General features: G+C 48.8%; 2 protein-coding genes across 4 annotated transcripts in view; one reads left to right on the top strand and one right to left on the bottom strand.

The window, feature by feature from the left end:
- Positions 1-7,455, top strand: part of RGL1 (ral guanine nucleotide dissociation stimulator like 1) — a 221,891-nt gene extending 214,436 nt beyond the window's left edge. For all 3 annotated transcript variants that reach the window (XM_008145944.3, XM_008145945.3, XM_054711454.1), the window contains 2 exons: positions 2,412-2,526; positions 5,107-7,455. In XM_008145944.3, coding sequence (XP_008144166.2) covers positions 2,412-2,526; positions 5,107-5,294 — 303 coding nt within the window. In that variant the 3' untranslated portion in view covers positions 5,295-7,455. The remainder of the gene's footprint in view (positions 1-2,411; positions 2,527-5,106) is intronic.
- An 8,423-nt stretch (positions 7,456-15,878) lies between these two features.
- Positions 15,879-23,916, bottom strand: part of COLGALT2 (collagen beta(1-O)galactosyltransferase 2) — a 79,478-nt gene continuing 71,440 nt past the window's right edge. The window contains exons 8-12 of the mRNA XM_008145949.3: positions 21,999-22,105; positions 20,694-20,826; positions 19,491-19,618; positions 17,668-17,874; positions 15,879-16,181 (exon numbers count right to left, since the gene is read on the bottom strand). Coding sequence (XP_008144171.2) covers positions 15,905-16,181; positions 17,668-17,874; positions 19,491-19,618; positions 20,694-20,826; positions 21,999-22,105 — 852 coding nt within the window. The 3' untranslated portion in view covers positions 15,879-15,904. The remainder of the gene's footprint in view (positions 16,182-17,667; positions 17,875-19,490; positions 19,619-20,693; positions 20,827-21,998; positions 22,106-23,916) is intronic.

Consider the following 23,916-nt stretch of genomic DNA (forward strand, 5'->3'; position numbering starts at 1 on the left):
ACACCCAATCATCATTGCACATGTCTTCATTCAGTGGAGTAGCCACTAGCTACAGGTAGAGATTAAACATTTGAAATGGGAACAGTATAAAATAGACACCAGATTTAAAAAAATATATATTTATATTTATATATATTTATATACATACATATTATTGATTTTAGAGAGGAAGGGAGTGAGAGAGATAGAAACATCAATGATGAGAGAGAATCATTGACCAGATGCCTACTGCATGCCTACTGCATGGGAATTGAGCCTGCAACCTGGGTATGTGCCCTCACCAGGAATTGAACCATGACCTCCTGGTTCATAAGTCAATGTTCAGCCACTGAGCCACCCTGGCCAGGCTAGACACCAGATTTTGAAGACTTAATACAAAAACAGAATGTAAAATATCTCATTGACAATTTTTATATTGATTATATGCTGAAATAATACTTTGGGTGTTTTGGATTAAATAATATATTATTTAAATGAATTTTTCTTTTAAGCCACTTTTTTAATGGTGCTACTAGATATTTAAAATTACAAATGTGGCTCATTATGTATAAATACTAGACGGTGCTGGTTCAGTACATCGGCATGCAGCTGCGTGACTGAGCTAGCTGTTAATACTAATTGTGGTCCTCAGTTCCCCTCCGAGGCTTTTATGGTACAAAGTATTAAGCACTCAAGGAAAGCCCTTGCCTATCCCATCCTTGTTCGGACTCACCTGGAGAAGAAAAGGGTAGCCTGGCAGTAGGTTTCGAGTTGACAGCCGCCTTTATCTAACATGCCATCCTCACGTGGTGTCCTCTCTCCTTGGGCTTCCTGCTCCTCCTCCACTGGGACTCAGCTGTGGGAGCGTTTCCTTCAGACCATCCAACAGAGTATTTTCCTCCTGTAAGCTTTTGTGTACACTTACTTCTCCTTGGAAATGGAGATGCCAGATGTTTTGGTAATGGACAAATGTGCAAGGTCTTTGTCGCCTGCAAGGACCCCATTGTAGGGCATGTTGTTTATTGAATCGCAGATACCAGCTGCTGCCCTGACTAGAGGGAGACATCTGGGCCCTGCCGTCCTTGGGCTCACAATGACACAGTTTTCTGGAGGACTTTAGACGTCTTGTTTGTTTTTTTGTGGTTGTCTCTCCTTTTACCTCCTGGTGAGAACAGCATTTATTTTTAAGTAAGAATAATTTGTGTTTCCATTTGCTTTCTGTCATATTTAAAGAAATCACTCAAGGGATGGTACATGAGTCAGCCCTCTGTGTGCAGACTGGCCATTTCTGAGCACCCTGCAAATGGGCGGCTGATGGGCAGAGAAAAAGGGGAGAAAGTCAGAATTGGCGGTGAGGGGAAACTTTACTTACACCTAAAAAAGTGCTAGATTTATTATTTTTAAACATTTAGAAGCTGACTTTTATTGGAGTATTATTTACAAACAATTACATACACAGATCTTGTGTTCAATTCTTTGGATTGTGAGAATAATCTCTATTTCTGTCTGTGTCTGTGTCTATGTCTATGACCATGTCAGCGTCTATGTCCATGTCCATGTGCATGTCCATGTCTATGTCTATGACTGTGTATGTGACCACCACCCCAAGTCTAGATAAAGAATCTGTTTTCGTCCTTTCAAAAATTCCTTTGTGCCCTTTCCTGTTAGTCCCCTCTTAACCTGGTTAAGGTTAAGGTTAATTGAAGTTAGTTTTCTAACACCACAGGCTAGTTGACTCCCGCAGCATGTAGTCTGCTGTGTCTGGTTACTTTGGCTCAACGTGATGTAGAGATTCATTCCCAGTGTTGCCTATATAAGTTCTTAATTTCCTTTTATCTGCTGAGTAGTGTTCTATTGGGAACATATGATCATTTCTTTATCCATTCCCTAATGTCCTGTTGATGGAGATCCAGGTTGATTCCAGTTTTTAACTATTACAAGTAAATCTGCTATGAACGTTTGTGTACAAGTCCTCTGGTGGACATCTGTTTTCATTTCTCTTGGTGATACCTGAGAGTAGGATTGCTGGGTCATAGGGACACTGTGCTTTTTGAAATGGTCGGTGTGCAGAACAGGCCACTTCTGACCACAGGCCACAGGTTGTAACCGGTGCCATAGCAGCAGCTCAGCAGATAAGGATCATTTTGGTGGAACCTCAACCAGTGCGAGCGAGATAATTCAGGCATGCGTTCTCTCTGTTAACAGGGGAGACCCTGTGACTCAGGGAGTAGGTGACTGAGAGTAGATGGCCCATCATCCCTTGACTACTAAGGCTGGAGCCAGGATGAGAGCCCAGGAGTTCTGGCTCTTGGCCCTGTTCTCACTCCCCTGGGCCATTTCTCCTGGAAAGGACAGCAAGAATAAGGGGGTCGGAGAACTCTTTCAGGAGACAGGAGGCTAAGTACTCTGCACACCACTTCATTGTCTTTCAGCTGACGAGCCAGGATAAGACTCCCGCTGTGATCCAGAGGGCGATGCTGAAGCACAACCTGGATGCGGACCCGGCTGAGGAGTACGAGCTGGTGCAGGTCATCTCGGAGGACAAAGGTGGGCGCAAGTTCCTTCTCCCGTCTCCTCACGCAGGTTGCCCCAGTTTTAGAAGATAGAAAATGGGTACGGTGAATCAGTGGAGTTTTTAATTGTGCAAAGGTAGAGTTGTGTGGAGAACCTTGCCATCACCTCTCTTGTAGAATTAAGTGTCTCAGGCTACCCCCCCTCCCCAACTCTGTTATTTGCTGAGCATTCCTACTGCCCATTCTTTGTAAACTTCTCATCTTATGTCAGGAGGTGGGGATAGTTGGGGGTTCTGTTGGGTCTTTGCAGATGGCCACACATCTCCTTTACCCAATATTGTGTGTCTAGATTGTGTGTGAATCTGAAATGTAGCAGTTTCTGTAATCATTTTATCGTTGTTTCAGTTAATCATTTTTGAGAAGCTTATAAGTTTGTCTTTCAGTTTGCCTTTTAAAAAAAAGATTTTTATTGATTTTTAGAGGGAGAGGAGAGAGAGAAACATTGATGTGAGAGTGAAATATTGATCGGCTGCCTCCCACACGTCCCTCACCAGGGAGCGAGCCTACAACCAGCACATGTAACCTGACCAGGAATTGAACTGGCAACCCTTTGGCTCATGAGACGACTCCCAACTGAGCCATTATCTTTATTCATGTTTGACCTTCAAGTAGCAAAAGCTTCTAACGACCTGCATCTAAGGATCTTTCACTCACACTTCTTGAAACAAAAAATTGATGAACTATGACATTCTTCAATATGCCTAGAACTCATTATTTTTAAAAATTCCTTTTATGAAAACTCTGGGCAAATAAACACCCTGAATGTGTCTGTTTGCTCATTTGAATTGGGGTTGTAAGTCCAGAGGAGCAGCAGATACGGCTGACAGACCCCATGCTGACCAGTGCGAGTGTCTTCGACCAGCCCCTGGAAAGGCAAAGGAGAATTCTACAGGCAGGGGTGTGGGAAGGGAGCCACTGGTCATACTCCATTTGACCACCCAATCACCCAGGGCTGTACCTTGGACCCAGAGGAGAAGGGCCAAATTAGTAGTACCTATTCTTAGAGATGAAAGACTAAAGCTCATGGAAAATTCCTTCTCAGCTACCTCTTACAAATGTTCTCACCCATTCAGTTGTAAGATATAGTTTAATGTACTTTCAGTTAAAATTCTAAGCCTCAAAAGTGGTCTCTTGAGTTCTATCATGTTACCAACAGAACAACGCTAAGGTGAGGCCGGTGGGTCTGAAGAGCCAGGAATCCCAAGTTGCAGGCTGGGCCCAGCTTTGGTCCGGCTGCTTGACTTCCTGAGGCCTTGGTCCTTGGGAATATGTGGGCAGGAGATTGGAAACACTTTAAGGGAGTTTTTCTTTATGAAACATTTGTGCAACATGTACCCGAGTCGCCTGGAACCTGATTGCGTCAGTCTTGCTGTAGTCTCCGTGTTTGAAGTTCACACAGGTTGACTTAGCCAGACCCACAATCAGAGGCCTCCCCATCCGCTGCCACGAAGCTACACTTGCACAGTTTACCTTTTGTATTCCTGTTGGTTTTTTAGACACCCATTACCTCTGAGTGCTAAATAGTATATACCTTCTTTTAAAAAGAAAAGGGAATTAGCCGAAACCGGTTTGGCTCAGTGGATAGAGCGTCGGCCTGCGGACTGAAAGGTCCCAGGTTCGATTCCGGACAAGGGCATGTACCTTGGTTGCAGGCACATCCCCAGTAGGGGTTGTGCAAGAGGCAGCTGATCGATGTTTCTCTATCATCGATGTTTCTAGCTCTCTATCCCTCTCTCTTCCTCTCTGTAAAAAATCAATAAAATATATAAAAAAAAGAAGAAAAGGGAATTAAAATAACTTCGCTGGATAATTTCATATCACACTTGGAATAATCCTTGTTCAGAAATTGCAGCTGTCTGGTTGGGAATCATTGGAGTAGACTATAGCTTACATGTAAACAGATACACACTGTCCTGTATGATGCTATTTAATATGAAAATGCGAGCTCTTGATGAAGCGGGACCTCACAAGGAATAAAATTCTGGTTGGATTAGGGATTGCTTCAAAAAGTGTTTTGATAGTCCAACAAAAAAGAGTTCTGGAGAACACTGTAGAGTTTATACTTCCTCCCTCTCCCCCTCCCCCCATGTCATCAGATCCTCTCAGCCTCAAGAAAAGCTGCATATTGGAGTAGAAAATAGACTACAGGAGGAGTGAGACCTGGGTTCTGGTCCCATTTCTGATGTTTACCGAGTTGTGATCTTGGGAATGTCATTTAACTCCACCTGGGCTCTGTCTCCTATAGAACCTTCCTCCAGTTAAAACATTCTGCACTTGAACATTTAGCTCATGGGTTGAATTTCTAAGCTCCTGTTTGCACTTAGTTTTTTAAAATTGGGATTAAGAAGTTGTGAGAACCTGTGTTTTTTTTGGTGGCGGCGGGGGGGGGGGACGGGGGGGGGGTGGCGACGGGAGGTCATTGTCTGGTTCAATTCACATTCCCAGGACTGAGGGCCATAGTCCCAGCCTGTTTCTAGGCAAACTCTGCCCCGGCCACTGTCGGTGCTGGGCTGACCTGCTCAAGCTGACTGTCTCTCTCGCTCCTGTGTTGTAGAACTCGTGATCCCAGACTCGGCAAACGTCTTTTACGCCATGAACAGCCAAGTGAACTTTGACTTCATTTTACGCAAAAAGAACTCCACGGAAGACCCAGTGAAACTGCGTAGCCGGACGAGCTTGACCTTGCCCAGGACAGCTAAACGGGGCTGCTGGAGCAACAGACACAGCAAAATCACCCTCTGAAGGGAGGGACCACTGGCCCCTTGCTTGCCCACGGCAGAGCGGGGCTAAGGACAGGCCGTGGTGAGTGCAGCTACCATCCAGTGTTAGAGGATCATTGGTGAAGTCAACAGCTATTTATTGAGTACCTGTGGTGTGACAGGCACCAAGGGGAGATCGGAGATGGATCTGAAATGCAGAGAATGGACGATTCACTGATTCTCTTTGACCAATTTGAGACTGAAATGCAAAATTACCCACATTTATAAATACATATGACACATATTTGGTATGTATGTGTGTATGTGAAAATACATGAGGGACTTAGAGGATATTCTGGACTGTGGAGAAACAAATTTGCACAATGGCCTGGGGAGTTGAGGTCACTTTTTACAGGGAAATAGAAGGAACTGAGAACCCGGTTTCCTACCTGCCAAGTAAGTGGATCCAGTCCCAGGAATGCAGAGTGTCCTCGTGCCAGTATTATGAGGAGCCCACACGGTTTTACAGGGAGAGGAGGGCTTTCCCGATTAAGTGCCACCAGAAGAGAACAGCTGCAGAGGCTGCGGCGCCACGGGTTCCATGAGAGGCCGCTTGGGAAAGGGTTTGGATGAGCCCGTGGCTTCCCCGGCCGGCCTCTGCCTTCATCCCACCTCCTCGACCCCAGGGAGGCAGGGAGGCCCAGCTGACCCACTAGTCCAGCGTCAAGACACTTTTGGAATCAACGCGAGTCCATTTTGATGTCTGGCAACCACGTCGTGTTTCTGTTTCCCCCTAACTTGCATATCACAGTCATCACTGCACAAGCAGCCGTGTTCTTTGGTAACTAACTGGTGGGCCTTTTCCGATTGCCTTTGGCGTGGAAAGCTCTGTGTCTGGAGCCTTTTGCATCTGGGTGGTCGCACCTCCACACGATGTGCAATTTGTTCCTCAGGTGTAGAAAGTTCTACTGCGTTAGACTCTCATTTGATCATTATGAGCCTGTGAAAGATTTCTAAGCAGCGACTGCGCCGTTAGCAGCCCCTGGGCAGGTGTTCCCTGTGGCAGCTGTGTCCTTTCTACGTTTAACTTGTAGCATTAAGTGCCTCCTCACGGGGAGAGAAGCGGGCTGCGCGTGCCACCTAAAGCATTTCTAAAGAGGTACATTCTTCCACATGGAATCAATGAGGTTTTTTTTTTGTTTGTTTGTTTTTTGTTTTTGAGGTCCCCATTCTTGCTATCACAGTGTCCCTGTTAAGTGATTTTTTTTTTGATTTTTTTTTTTTTGTCTCTCATAACACCATCAACCTCTCCCTTCCAAATCTGAGCTGTGCTGGGGTTTGAACTAAAAAGCCATATGTGGGATGTTGACATGTGTAAGAAGCACTTTCAGAATGTTGTCCTTTTTAAGAAAAAATTCTCAAAATACCAGATTTCATTCCAGAAATAAAGAGAACGAAACCACACATGAAGTGTAGACTGTAGCAGGGAGCTTCTTTTTCCCCCGAATCCTGTAAGAGGGCTCCCAAAGGTTATGTGAGACTTGTGCTACGTGAGTGACTATATGAAATCTGCAAGAAACACCAGGGAAAGTGTAGAGCCTGGGGCAGCGGACCAAAGAATGAGCCGGGAAGGGGTCGCCGTTCCTCCAGACCTTCCTACGAGACCAGTCCGTGCATCGCAAGGACCGACCGACCGGGCCCCAGCTAGTTCGAAGCACTTTCTCACTGCGAGGCTTGTCCCGTCGTGCCCCTGCGCTGGGGGAGATGGCCAGGGAGCTGGACGGCGTGGACACGGGAGTGAACGCGGCCTCCGCCCGGATTCCTTGGTCTGGAGGTCCAAGGGGAAGTAGAGAACTGCCGGCCTCGTTTCGAGTGCAGCTACCGAGACACACGTGTGCCCATGTGCTCGCCCTGTGTATTTATACTGTACATGTAGAGTCTAGATTTATATACTGCAACGTCAAAATATATTTTCCTTTTTTAAAAGACCATGGAAATGCCAAGTAGCTAAAACGTAGCCTCATTTATTTAATGCCACTTGAAATGTCTTAAACTTGTTCCCTGGTGGACAGCCGGGTCATGCCTTTAGCTGCTCGCATGCTTGTCTCTCTGCATCTCCATCGTCTGTCTGTTTACCTTTTGGTTAAACTAATAAACTGGTTGGGACTTGGTTGGCATGTGCTGCCGGCCCCAGAGGGATTGTATCTGGAGTCTCAATGAGGCGGGGACTGGTTCCAGGTGTGTCGGTAGGCTCTTTGGATGCCCCCTCGGGCTCGGTGCGGGGAGCAGAGGGAAAAGCAGGGGCAGAGTCCGGAGGGACCCTCTCCCCTGGCCATGTCCCAAACCCAGCACGTCAGGTTTGGGGCAGGAGTGACCAGAAACTGCAGTCAGGTGCCCTCACCTGCTAGCTTGTTCTTCCTGGGAGCCATGCGGTGGGGGACACTTTTTCTAACATTGAACTTCAGGCTCGGTTCGAAGTCAGTACTTTGCCTGCTTGCTGACAGCCGATCCCTAGTCCACACTTGCAACCATCTAAGTAATTCTCGGAACCCGAGGGCCTCCCTGGGAGAAGCTCTTCCCGAAAGGCAGCCATGCCAAGGCCTGCTTCGCTCACCAGCTGCCCGTTATTGTCATCCCATCATATTATTTCCAAAAAGCTCCCAGAATCTTCTTCTGTTTTTTAAAATATATTTTTATTGATTTTAGAGAGGAAGGGAGAGGGAGAGATAGAAACATGAACGGTGAGAATCATTGAGCAGCTGCCTCCTGCACACCTCACACTGGGGATCGAGCCCACAATCCGGGCATGTGCCCCAACCGGGAGTCAAACTGAACTGTGACCTCCCGGTTCATAGGTTGACGCTCAACCACTGAGCCACGCCAGCCGGGCCCCAGATTTATTTCCCAGTGAATTCTGAAATGGTTCCAAGTCATCCAGTTTTCTGGGCCCTTGTGTTATTTTGGGAGAGAGCCAACCAGGTGTGTTAATAATTGGCAATACGGGGTGGGGCAGGAGGGAAAGGGGTTTCTGTTTCTGGCTCCAGGTGACTACTTTTCCAAGATCATTCTAGAGAACAGGTCCCCCTGTTTAGCCTCTGTCTGGAAACTGGACTTGGAGACTTTTTGCCTGAAAGAATAATGTCTCAAAATTTCCTTTTCTGGAGCTTTCGCCATGCAGCATAGGACCACTAGGAGCCTGCGGCCCGGGTTTCTGTATCTGGAAGGCTCCCTCAGACCATCTCTTTTTCTACAGACGCTGCCGCGACGGCTGTGAGCTGTGGTCACACCCGCACCACAGTTCCACTACGAGAAGTTACTTCCGTTGTGTTTAGCATTGCTGGTTCCCTGGAATCTCCCCTTAAATAAAATACCCCTGGAAGGGAGGCAATGGTAGGCTGAGGTGAGAAACCGTGACATCTCCGTGGTCCACGAGTTTTACTCTCCATGGTGTCCTGGCGTGATGCACAGGAGTTCTAAGGGTGGCCAAGGGTCCAGGCAGCGTCGTTGTCGCAGTTCTGCCACCTCAGGTCTCTGACAGCTGAGAGAACACAGAACTGCCCCTAACGGCCTTGGGGCACAGCAGCAATGTCACTTACATCCGCAGTCCTTGGGTCAGGCCCTGGGGCCGGTCTAAGTGCAGGGGAGGCGGGAAATGAAAGAGAACCTCGAGAGGAGTCGACCAACATCGCCATCCTGGCCAAGGAGTTAAGCCTTCTGAGTAGGGTGCGCAGGTTCACGTTCCCACAGTCATCGAAAAAGTGGAGGAGGTGGCGGGGAGGGCTGGAGAGGGAGGCTGCCCAGAGCCAACAAAGGAGGAGAAAATGCCAGAAAGAAACGTGATTTTGTCAACGGCCTTACAGCATTTATTTTCATTTGTCAGCATGCAGTCACCACCAGTTCACTTGCTTGTAATGTTCCTACTTGGACTAAACTAGGAGCTCCTGAAGGACGTAGTTGAAAACAAGTCTCATAAATGGAAACTGTTTGCACGTGGCCCACGAGATCAATTAGAAGCCAGGCCAGCGTAATCACTTTAGCCTCAGAATTTGAAAGCCCCTGCGTGGTGTGGTTTCCCAACATCTCTACCCAGAAAACGGCATGAAAACAGTTCCCTTAACGGTTGGTGAAGCCCAGCGTGTTAACATGTTGTGGAGTCAGAAGGCATCTCAGACACGAAGTGCCCGCCTCCTGTTACAGAGGCAGCTGGGCCCAGAGCAGTGAAGCCGTCGCCCAAGGTTGGGGGCGGAGCTCTGGATTATCGGCCCCACTGTGTGCGCGTCACGGTGGGTGGGTGCGTGCGTCACGGTGGGTGGGTGCGTGCGTCACGGTGGGTGGGTGCGTGCGTCGCGGTGGGTGGGCGCTGGAGCCAGGAGGTTTTCCTGCGGGACACACGCCAACGCTTGGACAAGCTGGACAGGATGCCTGGGGTTCTCTCCACCCCCAGGCCCCCCCGACCACGTGAACTCACACCATCTGGGTTCGATGGGCAAATGGTTGGTCCTTTAACGTCTCCGAGGAAGGTTGTGCTGCTGGTCAGAGCACTGCTACCTGTTCTCCTGAGCACGGTTCATCTCACAGGTGAGGAGACGGGGCCATGGAAGTCAGGGTTCCTGTGCGTTAGGTCCTCCGCTGGGATTTGAATCCGTTTCTGATCCCTGAACTTGGCCGTGCCATGGGGTGGGGTGGGGTGGGTGCTGGGGGAGGGTCTCCTGTGAGAAGCACCAACTGCGGGAGGACAGAAAGGAGGAGTGGGTGTGATGGGCAGGGCTGCCCTGGAGAGAGCTGGGACCTCCCTTTCAGCCTTTGGCAGCCAAAGAATTCATTTCATTCCCACCGTTGTTTCATCCCAACGCAACACTGGGTGCTACAGTTCCAGTTTCTTCCGTAAGGGGGACCAGAACATCAAGTGGGAAAAGGATGCAGTGAGTGATTTTAAACTGTGTCTGGTTTGCTCACGGGCATAAAAAATATATATCAAGGCACTCTTTTCCAAACGGGACTTAGCTTTCCCCGCACTCCTCCTTCTGATCCTTGTTTATGCGATGGCTGCCATCCACGCCTCCCGCAGAGGCCGTCAGACAACAAGTCTGATCATTGAACAGTCAGTACATGAGAGGTCACAGGTGGGGAGTGGACAGAGGGGATGGAGCTGCAGGCTGTGTGTGTGTGTGTGTGTGTGTGTGTGTGTGTGTGTGTGTGTGTGATAGGCATTCAGAGAGAGACAGATGGAAACATGAGACGTTGGTGAGAAATGAACAAGTCAGACTACACCAGAGGCTTTGCCACTGACTACCTTAGCGAAGCCACTTAGCTGTGGCCTCACCTGAAAAGTAGGAGATGATGATGACAGTTCCCACCTGTGGAGGTTCACGTGGGATTAAAGGAGGGTGCACGTGCGTGAAGAGAGCACGTGGGCAGAGCACGTGGGCAGAGAGCACGTGGGCGCACGGTGAGAGCCAGCTGCTGCTGTCCCGGGAGGCTCTGGTGTAAGGGGAGCGGTGTCTGCCCAGCAGCCCTTCAGCCTCCTCCCCTGCTGAGCAGCCTCTGCAACACTCAGATGTGTGAGCAGCACCCCAGGAAACCCGCCTGCTGCTGCTTTGGGGAAAGACTGACTCTCGGAGTTGGAGGGCAGCCAGGGCCGCTCCAGCCTGTTCGACAGCGCAGGCCAAGGCTCCCGGAGCGGGGACCATGGGCCCCACAGGGCCCTGCGCACGAGCCGGGCCGGCTGCAGGCTGTGCAGTGTGGACGCCCATGGCCGGGCTGTGACGCGGGGGATGTGGGGCGGGGGAGGCTGATAGGCCGGAATCTCTCTCTTCTCCCCTGTCCTGACACTTCTGTCCCAGGTGCTGTGCTGGGCCGGCCCTCTCCTCTGTCCCCTGACGCTCAGCTCTGGGGTTCCTCCCTCTCCTCGGGAACAATCACAGCCCCATCCAGTCTCCGCAGTCTGTGCTGGCAGTTCTCAGAGCAGCTCACCCCCTGCAGCCCAGAACATCAGCACCTGGGCGCTCCTCCTGTCGGGGGTCTTCTCTTTCAGAACAGGACGCTCTGTCACATGATTGTCTAAGCTTCTCCGAAGGACGCAGACAGAGGGCCGTCCACTACACTCTGACGGTCAGGTTCCCTCATGAGCAAGAGCTCAGACGTCTGTCCAGCCTCCCCTAGACCCAGAAACGCCCAGGGACCCGCGGGGGGGCTGGGAAGCTTTCGCTCTGCACCCTGAAACTGCTTGGACATGAGATTTTTTTATTAAAACGCCCATTCTAGAGGCAGCCAAGCTGAGGAAACCACAGGGCGGGGCACACAAATAAACGCAGTAAATTAGCCATCAAGAGAAACCAATGCTCAGAGGCAATTCTTCATTCTTTCCACCCCTTTCGGGGCAGATGGGAGGGCGGCTTTGGGCTGGGAGCAGCCCAGCTGGTGTCATAGGAGCGGCCAGAGCAAGATCATCTCCATGTTAACATCCGTGGGTGGGAGGAAACACACAGGCCATTTCAGGTCAACTCGCGGCGCAGGAACCAGTCCTGCTCCTGCCCTGGGGTCCCCTCAGTGCTGGACAATCTGGGAACCGACTCTCTCTGAAGCACCCGCCCTCTTCGTGCTGCGATGGGGAGGCACCGCTTTCCCTGTCATCTGTCTAGCACACCGGGCCAGACCCACCATCATCTTCCTCTCTTTTCCACGGAGGCAAAAAGGACACTTGGCCACCGCGGGCCAGGCTCTTCGTCCTGCCTCAGCCGCCTGCACTGACTCAGGGCCGCCATCACCGGCTCACGGGGCCTCCTCACTGCTCTCTCCTCCCTGGGCCGCATGTGATCAGAACGTCCCGAGGGAGGAAGGTTCTCTCCGAAATAATGAACATCACCACTGAGTGTAATGATGGTTTCCAAGGCTGCCTGCTCTGTGTTCTGTGTTACCCGTCATGCTCTTTTCTTGTCAAAGGGCCAGCCCCACTTTAACTCTCACTTTGTCACGAACTCCTCAGTCAATGAATTCCTTCTGGATCTTCTCTCTCCCCCTCTGTTCACCTGGAGAGAAAGTCCCGAAAGCACCTGGTAGACACTCACCTGTATTTGACAGTTACTTGTTAGAGGGGTTTGCTCCAACCTCAGGTGAAAAGATTCCCAGTGTGTAGGTGAGTGGGAACGGTCTGTTTCAGGCACCAGCATTTTCCTGGAAACCTCTGCACTGTCTGTCAGGAAACCAAGCCTAGGATCCCCCGGGAACAGTGGCCTCTGCATTCCTGAGGAGGCAGCCTGATCAGGAGGGAGCCGACTCACCTTGCCGTCATTATCCGGGCTCAGCCTTGTTTCTTGTCATCAACCCCAACACATACCTGCCTCTCCAGTCCCACCGAGCTCCCCGTCCCTGCCACAGGCGCTGCCACAGCCCACACCTCACAGTACCTAGAAAGCTTTCCCACCCACCTTGCCCAACTCTCTTGCCTCATCTAGACTCGCATTCATGCCCCCCGCCCCCCCCAGGCCAGCACAACTGTTGCCTTCCCCGCAGAGCTGCCTCAGCAGTCCTCCCAGCAGAACCAGGTATTCTGGGTCCTCTGGCTTTGTTCCAGCCTCTGAGAGCAGGCCATCCTCTCATGGCTGCTCCACGGACCACAGCAGTGGGGCCTCTCCTCGCCCTCTGAGCATCCCAGTGCCCAGCACAGGGCCTCAACAGGCAGTGCTCACACCTGGTTTTTGAAGTTTTGGGGCAGCATGATCTGCTGAGGCTAATATGGAATTTTTATTTATTTTTTGCCTCAGGAGAAAGCTGTTTGGCTTTGGACAAGCATCATAGTACCTTTCGATGAATAGACTGACCTATAGCACAAAAATGTAAATGCCCTCTCCCTCAACACCCTCCCACTGGGGACTCCTGTCTTTCTGTAGCCTACAATCCTTTTTAGCGGACCCACCTCCACCCAGCCATCCAAAACCACCCCCACTGGGCAGCAAGCTCAGGGGACAACCTCTCGTTTGCTGTGAGGATCACGCAGCCGTAATGGTTATCTCTGGCCTTCAACATCTTCGTATGAGAGCAAACCTGAAAACCCCAATATTGGCCATTTATCATGTTGGAAGAACCAATGAACAATCAAAGCATTGAGCCAATTTTTTTTTTTTTAATTTTTCACAAAGAGCTCTAGAAGGCAAGTAGTAGTTTATCACGTCCTCTCCGGAAATGACACAGCATGACGGGTAGGGTAGGGCGCTGGGAGGCCGGCTCTTTATCATTGTCCAGAGTCCCTGCAGCGGCCCAGGGACCCCACAGCAAGGCCATGCGGCATGTCTTCTGCAAGCGTGGTTGCTCAGCCCACATTCAGCAGCACCAGCACTGCTGAGGTCACGATCATCTGTCCAGAAGATTCCACCTCAGATCCCAAGATCCAGACCGGGATCCAGGTGAGGTTTGACGGCCAGAGGCAGAGAACAGGTGCCATGGCTGGAGGCAGAGCTCTGACACTGCGAAGGTCAGACGTCTTGACTCAAGACTAGAGGGGAGGCAGGAAGAAGGATGAGGTGAAGGAAGCCCTGGGTTGCTGAAGAGACAACTTTTTAAAGGAATGCTGGCTCTGCAGTTTGCAATGTTCACAACAAAAGAACGTTGCTTGGAATTCCAGACCTGAGCAGGGAGAGGCAATGGCTGGGCTAAGAGAGCCAGAACTTTCTTCACAGTAGAACAGCCCTAATCTAAAATTCTAGAATTTAAGACCAATGTCTTTTAAGAATGAGAATTCAGAAACCCATCAGACCAGCTGATGGAGGCACAAAAAAAAAGTTCTCTATTAAACAAAACCACACAACTCAGTCCTTCTCCACTCCCAATACCCCAGCCACCACCCACCCCATTAAAAAGGATCATGAATGTTACACACACTCGCACACACTAAAATACACAAACAAAATACAAGACACCCAAGGAAACCTCAAGGATTATTTAAGGAGTCTTCACAAGCTCTCCAGGTGCTCTTCCTGTTTTGCTTTGTTTTTAGAAAAAAAAAGAGTCAAGCTCTGATGGTTTGTCTAAGCAGTAAAAACTGGAGTCTGCCAAGACCCCTTGCCTCAGTTTCCTGGCTTATTAGTCTATGTAGAGGGATATCGGCGGTAATTCAAGAAGGGAGGCCAAGACTCGTGTTCCGTGGAAGGCGAGCTGCCTTGTCCTGCAGCCGGGCCCTCACCAAGGAGCACTCAGCTGTCACACGCAACACCCTGCCCATGGGCTCTGCTCCAACATCAGGACACTGAGGGACACTGCGTGTGCGCACAGAATGCTGGGGAGGCTATTTCCAGAGGCAAAGCTCTACTGTTTGTGGCACAAGAACAGAAACCTGAAGCAAACCGTCAAGAGACAGCCGAGGATCACAGACGGTGGAGCTGGAAGAGATGCTGCAGTCCAACTCCATCTTCGACACAATCTATGGAGAAAGCAGAGGTTGTCTGTCCGGATCCTCCCTCCACCTGAAGCTTCCCGGGTGGTTGGCCTCAATCACTTGATCAGTCCGTTGTTTCTGACCGACGTCCCTCACTGGGATCATTTGTCTCCAGATGGTTAGAATCTCCCACTCGGCACCAGTCTGCCTGGGAAATGCAGGAGAACCAGACGACTGAACCGATGTGTCTACACTGACCGCTCCCAGGGTGCCATTGTGTTTAGTCTTCAAACACGATAAAGCTCAAAACATCTGTTTCTCTGCCTTATCATACAGATATCTCCCCCCACTTTGTAAAATAAATAATTCAAACTAGACTGAAACTTGGGCAAGGGCAGTTGCTGCCTCTTAACAGTAACTCATGGAACTCACACCTGCAATTCATTCCCATGTCGGGGTGGAGGGTCTGACATGCTGAAACCCTGGGACAGAAGTCAGAACCAGCCCTCCCCCCTTATATATTAAATTTATCTTCATAAATACAGCATCTTAATTCCAATGACCACAATAAAAAGGCCAAAGTTTGAGTTCTTTTTTCCTCAAATAGTTACACAAACCCCCAAATATCTACTAAGCTACCCACATGGCCCATTGGAGCCTCGTTATGAGAGCTCCGACTGCCACGATAGTCAAAGGCCAAGGCTCAGACAGACCCAACACCAATCCCTGTTGGACAGCGAGGACTCTGATAGAAAATTCACTTTGCAATAAGGCTCATGACAGAATTCCTTTCAACAAAAAGCCCAATTACTTTGATTTTAAACTATTTGATTTCCCCCCCACAAACTTGTGACCTACACAAGTTTTTAAGGTCACGTCTATGACATGAAGTGGGCTCACTAGACCAAAAGACGTGGCCTCAGTGGGCATGGCAAGGTTGCCCACCCATTCACTGATGTGACACTGTGGTGATCACCTTCCTCTTGGACGAGTCTCTGAGCCATTCTTTTCAACCTTAGTGTGAGAACCAGTATCAATGGGTAATTAACTGAAGGACTAGGTGTCTACATTAAAGTTTATCTTAATGGGTGCGATGAAGCCTATCTTCTAGCCATCCTAGGAAATTTGGGTTGTAATTTTCTTATTTCTCCTCCCCTCTCAAAAATATATTAATTTTGATCAATCACTTCGGTTAGATGACTGTGACCATAGGAAGAAGCCGGAGCAAACAGATGGCCAGCCCGTTAGGGAAACCAGAGGGTGGTGAGCTCCGGGTGGAGCCTTCATAGCTCGTCCCTCGAAGGCACGGTGTCCAGGGAGGTCGGCGGTGGCAGGGCCTCTGTGTTCTTGGCACTGTGGTGGATGTGGCCTTGCTTCTGGGACTTCCAGGAATGTGTCCTGTCCCAGTCAGTGGCCACCGTCTCGTTGTCCCAGATGGTCGAGGTCTCCGTGTCACTCAGGTACCCCGGCTGGCCTGTGTAGTGTGTGGGGTAGATGAGCAAGGGTTCTGCGGAGAAGGCTTTCAAGTTCCTGGATTTGTAATGCTCTTTGTACTCAGCTCTGAAAACAAGAGGTGCACAGGCATGAGGGGGGCAGGGTGCTTACAGAACAGGGGAGAGGGGGAGGGGCCCTGCTTGTTACCTCTTCAGTGATCAGGGATTCATCTGATTATCTTTTAAGTTGTGTCCTTTTGGAAAACTTTAGTCTATAAATACAATTAAGGTTCTTTAGAAGCTTTCGGATGATCTAAGCAAATACATAGAAAAAGTCAGGATATTTCTGTTGTATTTGGATAGACTAGTTTAAAATGAATTTCTGCTCTTACTCTGAAAGTTAAGAATTGAGCTCTGTGTGGGACCGGAATAATGCATAAATGTGATCACTCTGTAGAAAATGCCCTGTTGCTGGATTAACAAATTAGCACCAGGATCTGGACAGCAGTGAAGGAGTTAAGTGAACAAGCGTAGGCTTGGAGGCAGGCCAACGTGGCTTTGTATTGCAGGTCCCTGTGAGATGACATGACCTCCCTCCCAGGGCTCTGGTGCAGATTATGTGAGGCGACATCTGCTCAGCTCCTACGTCAGTGAGTGCCTCATAGGTGTTCATTTCCTTTCTGTTAAGGGGATGATGGTTGGCCTCCCTGTTTCTTCAGGATTCAGAGATAAAGTCAGTCTCTACTATGTTGTGTAAAAGAGGGCAAGGAGATAAAATGAGCATGATGGAGATCGGGAACTCTTAACCACTAAAATGAAGACCATCTCCGTGAGGAGATAACCCAGCAACTGAGAGAAGGAACCAAGGTTAGGACCTGGTCTCCTGCTCCATTAAGGAATTTAGGAATCATTGACAGAACAGCAGTTATGTAGAGAGTTTGGCCTAGGCTCTAAAGACACAGAGATGTAAGACTGTGCCTACCTGAGGGGCTCACAGGTTATTGGGGAGACTGACAAGTAAACCAGCAATTACCAAACCCTTTGATAAGTGTTGGTCAGAGCCAACTCCTGGGCTACAGAATCCCTGAGCATCACACTGCCTTCTCCCATGGATCCACCCCAGAGGCCACCTGCCTTGCCCTGATTCTCTAACACACCTCCATGATCACAGGTAGCACAATATATCACGATGATTGTTCATGGGCCTGTGCTCTTGACTAGGCTGTGAGCCACTGCCTGGCCAACAGGACCCACAACGGACTGAGAAATGAGTTGAAAATTTTGAGATGCTTAGGAAGATGACCTTCACCTTGAGGTGTATGGGTTTATGGAAGTAAGGAGATCAAAGACAAGGAGAGGACAGAGCAGATTATGCCCATTTAAATTACACATTGGGTATTAAAGGGGATCCCTATGCAAGACACCATTTCTGATTCACCTTCCCCGTTAGGGGATAATCACTCGAGTCAACCTCCCTGGGTCGTGATTATGGAGAGATCATCTAGGAAAGCAGTACACTGTTAGAAAATACCAAGTCCTGCCCAGAAACTGAGGAGGCTGATTCACGAATGCACTGTGCTCATGGGACGGGCAGGGAGTTCAGGGCAACTCACACAGGATGCTTGTTGTACATGATTGGCAGGAACTCATCCACTGGTAGCATCTTCCCAAATGGATCAGCTCCCACCAGCTTCTGTGCTCCTTCCAGAGAGAGGGCGTAGCCCAGCGTCCAGTAGGAGTAGTCGGCTTCGACCAGGTTGACCACATTGGGCACCGCCTTCTCCGGCTCTTTTACTTGCATCCTCTTCCTACCAATATAACTAAAAGGAAGTGGGCAGAGGAGAAAATTCCAATTGGAATACCAGACATCCATAGGAATGGAGCCCGGCTTTGTAGACACTTTTGAAAGCTTGGACCCGCTGTGTCGTATATTAAATGCATCAGGCCACACAGCACATCACATCTGTCGCCAACCAGGACTGTCACCTGCCATCAGTGGGGCCATTTCCCTGGCTCCATTTATCAGCATCCCATCTACCCCTGTCTAGGAGACAGTGTTTAAGCCAGAAAGTTAAGATGTAAAGAGATGAAAGGTCTTTTCAGGTCATTTCCCAAAGGTGGTATGGGATTTCCCACTGTGTTTACAGGGGTCGGCAGGGGACACAAAAGGCCAGATGTGAGAATCCTGAGTTTATGTTCAAGTCCCCCAAGTTTCAGCCTGCTGTGTTGTCTGCAAGCTCTCCAAATGCTGGTGGTAAACAAGCCAGAACAGGCTGTGGGAAAGAAGCAGTCTGCAGGAGTGGCCCCCAGAAGGCTCTTCCTGGGGAGGAGGATGCCAGCGCCTCACACGCCCCTAGCTCTGCCCACACTTCCTCCTGCGTGCTCTGCTCTGAGAAAGGCACCTGAGTGCATGTCCTGTTCTCCATGAGCATCTTAGCAGCTGCGGTCTGACAGGGAGCCAGTCTCTCTATTACACTGTACTGACTGCTGGGTCTATTTCCCACGGGTCAGTGGAGCCACTGCTAGGTTGCTTTTGAGCTCAGAAGGGTGCATTTTCTGAGAGAACAAGTATTCCGCCTGGGCCCATAGCTGGCTTTCCCTCCAAGGATGGGAGGGGCGGGGACAGCCTGTCTGAAGCAGGTGCTCCAAAGGGACAGGCTCTGATGGGATGGGATTGCCTGTGAAACAGCTGTGGGGAGAACGCAGGGCTTGGGAACTTTCTGCCTCATGGAGAGAAGAAAAGTGTCATTTGGGTTTAACAAGAAAATGAGAGAGAGAGGGAAGGAGGAAGTAGAGAGGGAGGGAGAGAGGAAGGAAGGAAGGGAGGACAAGAGGGAGGGAGAGAGAGAGAAAGAGAACTCAATTCCAAGAGGTGGCAGACCATGAGTATTAACCCACTGTTAACTCATTAATGTCAGTTCAGAGCCACCAGTCCCTTGGGGAGCCTGGTTTTCCTGCAACAGCCTCTGACCCTCCACCAAACCCGGCTGTCAGTGTTCTCCCTGCTGCACAGCTTCCTTTCCCAACAGAGATGCCCTCCCCTTGCCCAATCTCCCACACCCACAGAGGGAACCTGCTCTACTGAGAGCCGAGGCCCAATGCGACCCAGGACTCTTGCCCTGGAATAAACCCCCTCCACGGGCCACGTGCTTCGAGGGTGGGGTGTCTACTGTGCTCCCGAGTGAGTGCTCTGTCTGAAGGCCCCTGATCTGCAGGCTGACCCCAGGTCTCATAAAGAACCTCCCTGCAGAGTACACACATGCAGAACCAGTGGCTATCCTAGGCTCACTTCTTTGGTTTCTGGTAACGTTTATGGAGAGAAAACCAGTGGAAGCTTGAGGTGTATCTCCTACCAGTGGGGGAGGTGGGGATCGCTGCCCCTGGAAAGGACCCAGTGCCTCCTGGAGCTCTCTGATAAGTCTGCCTTGTCACTCACATCAGTTCCCAATCCAGCTGAGCCTGGTCTATGTCATCCATCAGCTTCATCAGCTTCTTCTTAAACTGATGTTCAAAACGCACATCATCCTCAATAACAAGAGTCTTCTCCAGCTCCCGGTCAATTACCTGCGAAGATCATCAGTGGGAAGACACTCTATGAAACGTTCGATACTTATTTTTTTATTAGACAAATCAGTATTAAAACGCCAGGAGTTTAGTAGCATATGTAAAAGCTCATACCTGGGTTCTAAGTCAACAGTAGAATGAATCAATAGACTGTGGTGTATTTATAACAATAAGAATATATGCTCTACAATCAAATTGAGTGTTCTGGATGAATCTCACAAACTTAAGGTTGAGGACATACCCTATGGTTCTATTCATATATAAAAAAAAATTACAAAAGAAGACAAAACTATTCTTGCTGTCATTAAAAGTCAGGATGGTGATTACCGGGGGGGACAGTGACTAGAAGGAAATGTAGAGGGGGTGGGTCTGTTCGGGATCTGGGTGCTGGTTAATGTGGGTGCATTGTTCAGTCTGTGAAATTTCATTGGCCCGTGTTTTACAATCTACATATTTTATACATTTCTCTTATGTGTCATTTAAAGTTTAAAGAAAAAAAAAAAAGATAGGCCTAGACTGGAGCATTAAAAGAGAGAAGGCATTCAAGGGGCCCTTCTTCAGAGCCTTTTCCTTTTCCTGTGAGAATTGAACCTTGACTAAGAACCCCACACTCCATTACCACCCCCATCGTCTGATCTGTAAGATAGGGGTTCAAGTCCTGGCTCTGCCACTTCTTGCCTAGACAACATTTTTATTTCCTCTTGGATAAAATGGGCCCATCCCTCCTGACCCACCTCATGTGACTTCTGTGGGTCTTCTTGTATGAAGTCACTTACTAAATGATGACATGCTACACACATACAAGGCGTCCCTCCTAACGATGAGAATGCATCAATAGGAGTGTGGCCCTAAGAACATGGGCATCCTCCCCTGACATTGTCCAAAGGGCCCAAGGTTACCCCTCCTTGCCTGTGGCTGGCTTTGTGTCAGAGGAAGACATGGAGCAACTGCAACTTGCAAGTGTACTTCCAGAACAGTGATGGGATCACCTTGCACCTGGCCCTCACTCACCCACCAAGTCCCACTCTCTCCCCTCCTCATTACAAAATGCACATGTACATACAGCATCATTTACCTCTTTCCAGACAGAGTAGTGGCTAAGGAAGCAGCCGATTTCACCCCTGGTCAGAGGCCTGGAGGAGTAGGGGTCTCGATACCCAGGCAGCATGTCAATGTTCAGGGCCTTCAGCTGGCTGGTGTTGAGCGCCCTGTGTGACAGAGAACACATCTGAAAATGAACAAGGCGAGATGTCCCCACCCAGGAAGCCAAAAAGAGAGTTCTGTGTGCTCCCCAGAGCCTTCACGCACACTGAGAAAAATGTCCCAGATTTCCCATAACTCCTTAGGAGCTCCCCGGGGTTCACGTGTCCTGGGGACCGTACGAGCTTTGTGGAGAGCAGAGGGTGTCTTGTCCCTCCCAATGCCCAACATAGCTCTAAGTATCATCACTGTTTTGACAACTTCGAAAAATATTTTCCTCATGAAGGAAAGTGGCTAATAGGAACATTAACCCTTTGCACTCGCTTGCTTTTTTCTCGATTCCTTTATTCTACTCGGGATTTAATGCTAACCGTGTCGAGTCACACTCGACATCCGAGTGCAAAAGGTTAAGTCCCCTTCCCAGCCCTTGGGGACTCTGCTGTGGGTGTCCCGGCCGCACTTCAAGAAACACTGATGGGATTCTCTAAAGGAATCATAAGACCTCTCACTACAGCTTCTAACCATCCTCCTTAGAGGCATGCATATAACATTGGAACTGCAGTGTTTGCAAAATCCATGCCTTGAAGGAGGGTGTCAAATAAAAGGTCAAAGCAAAGCAAAAGAAAATAACAACAGTAATAACAAACCCCCCTAAAGGGAGCTAATGTTTACCCCGTGTGACTTGCCTGCCATTCTCGGGAAAGCTATCAGCCCAGACCGACTGTGGCCAGCATCTCATGCAACAGCATACACAGACCATTATGAACTTTTTCCATTCGTTTTCGTTGGGTCGCCCAAGTTTAGACACTTTGCTCTAAACCAGGCTCTGAATGCAACTCTGAACGCATTCTTTCCAATACACTGCAGGAAGCTGGGAACCACCCCAACCACTGCAAGAACCCCAGAGACGGGAACATCACTTCCGGCGTGAGCTTCAGCGTCATGAAGACCAGAGATGGCTGGACGGTGAGTGGACTGTGGTCCAGATCTACGTGGTGAAATTAACTTCTATGCTACTATGAGTCATAATGTCTCCCCAGGTAGGCTGCATGGGGCTGTTATAAAAATGTGTCTATATTCCAATGGCCACAGATTCTCCTCACTCAGAACTACTCCATTAGATAGGACATGTCCCCACTCCAACCCCATCTGCAAAGGTTACAAGAGAAACCCAACTCACTTTCCATCCACAGCCTCCACAATCTTGACCTCAATCTCCTGCTCATACAGGGTGCGTAGCATCCGGTCCCGCCGGTCCTTCCTGCGTTTGAGATTTATCATGAAAATCTAACGCAGGGAGAAAAAGAGAAGGAAACACAGATGACTCAAGTCTTCTTTTAGGCTGTTTGAGAATTTAAATGTAGCATCAACGTTTTAAAGTTTCAGTTAGAATAAGGAGTGGAAACTAGAGATTTGTTTATGTTTCATATCAGGTCAAATGACATGAATCCAAATGGAATTACTTTAAAAACTGAGCCATTTGTGGTGACTTAACCCTCCCTGTTTCTCTGATGTTGGTTGGTGAACACCTCCACCTTGGTTTTGGATCAGTTCCTCTGCCTCAGTTTCCTCATCTGTAAAACTAGGATAATAATGGTCCTATCTCATGGGTACTAAGTATCAGCTATTAGTATAATGTATATCCTCTGTCTAAGTTTAAAGTCAAAGAATAAGAAAAATCTAGACTTAACACATTCCTTTTATTTCCAAAGGTTCCAAACAGAATGATCAAGATATCAATTTTAGTAGCTTCTGTGTCAAAATGCAACTTCCTTAAGGACAAGGGCATTTTTCTGAAAGGGGTAAAGGAAGGAGCCATGGCCTCAGGGGCAGCCCTTTGAGGAAGAGAGAAGGGAGAAATGGAAAGAAAGGCTTAAGTGAAGGCTTAAAGGAAACTCTAAATTTCCATGGGGATCTGTGGGAAAAGGTATAGAGAGGACTCCTACTGGTCCCAAAGAAGGTGCACTCAGATCATCCCCCACGAGGGCGGGGTCCACCTGTGCACCCACGTTAGTCCCTACATTCCTGATGGCTTCACTGAACACATACGTATTACCAGGCCACGACAGGAAGTTACAGATAATGACTCTGTCCTAACTATTCCTAGGTGTAAGGGGCCACAGAAGGACCTAAAGCCTTGTGAATCCTATTATAGGTAAATTAATATATTAATAAGGTCTCTCCTATGGTCAGTAATAAACCCACTTAGTCCTCAAAGTGAGGGAGACTTCAGCTGCCAGCAAGAAATGATTGACACATAGCATGTTAAAGGAAAAACCTACAGGAGTAAGTCAGATGATGCTGGCTACCTCTTTAACCATCGAGATGATATTTCATGTTACAGGGTCCAGACACTTGTTTGTAAAGAGAGGGAGTTGAAGAAACTCATCTCTCAAATCCAGTACAGAGGAAAACTTCTATGATCCACGCTTTATAATAGGGTTGCTTTATGCTATGTCTGGAATAAAGAAGTAACTATAATCAGCCTGCAGTTCAGACTAGATTGGGTAAAACTTTGGTTCATATGGTCATTCTGAGTGTGTTTATTGATGTTGTATGACTTATTGGGATACAAAGCTACACTAACTAAAATTGCAACTCTTCCTTACAAAATATTCTCATTTCCATCCATTTATAAAGCTCTGGGCAAAGAAAGTGAAGTGGGCGGGGTGGGGGCATGATGACCTCTTTAAAAAATCATCCACTTGATTTAGGGCAAAGTGTGTCAGGCGCGTCATGATTTCATCACCTCCTTTGTTTACCTAACTGGGTAATTATTTTTTAAAAACACAATTTCTATGGTGACCATTTGCCTTGGTACTTGTGATTTTACAACTTCATGGGTGGTGTTCTTTCATATTTCATTTTCTCCCTGTGTAGACTCATACTGCGATGGGCCATATTCCATCCCTTAGTTTTACAGATATAGAAAGGGCATTGCTTGTGGGTACACAAGGAGCTACCTGGGGTCACTCCAGGAGAGCAAACCACAAAACAAAAAAAAAATGAACAGAAATACAACAAAAAAGTCCCCTCACACCAAGGACCTCTGGCCTGGGATGACTTTAGGAAATAACAAGCCTGTCCCAGTTCCTACC

The sequence above is a fragment of the Eptesicus fuscus genome, chromosome 22, assembly GCF_027574615.1.
Source record: "Eptesicus fuscus isolate TK198812 chromosome 22, DD_ASM_mEF_20220401, whole genome shotgun sequence".
Classification (NCBI taxonomy): Eukaryota; Metazoa; Chordata; class Mammalia; order Chiroptera; family Vespertilionidae; genus Eptesicus; species Eptesicus fuscus.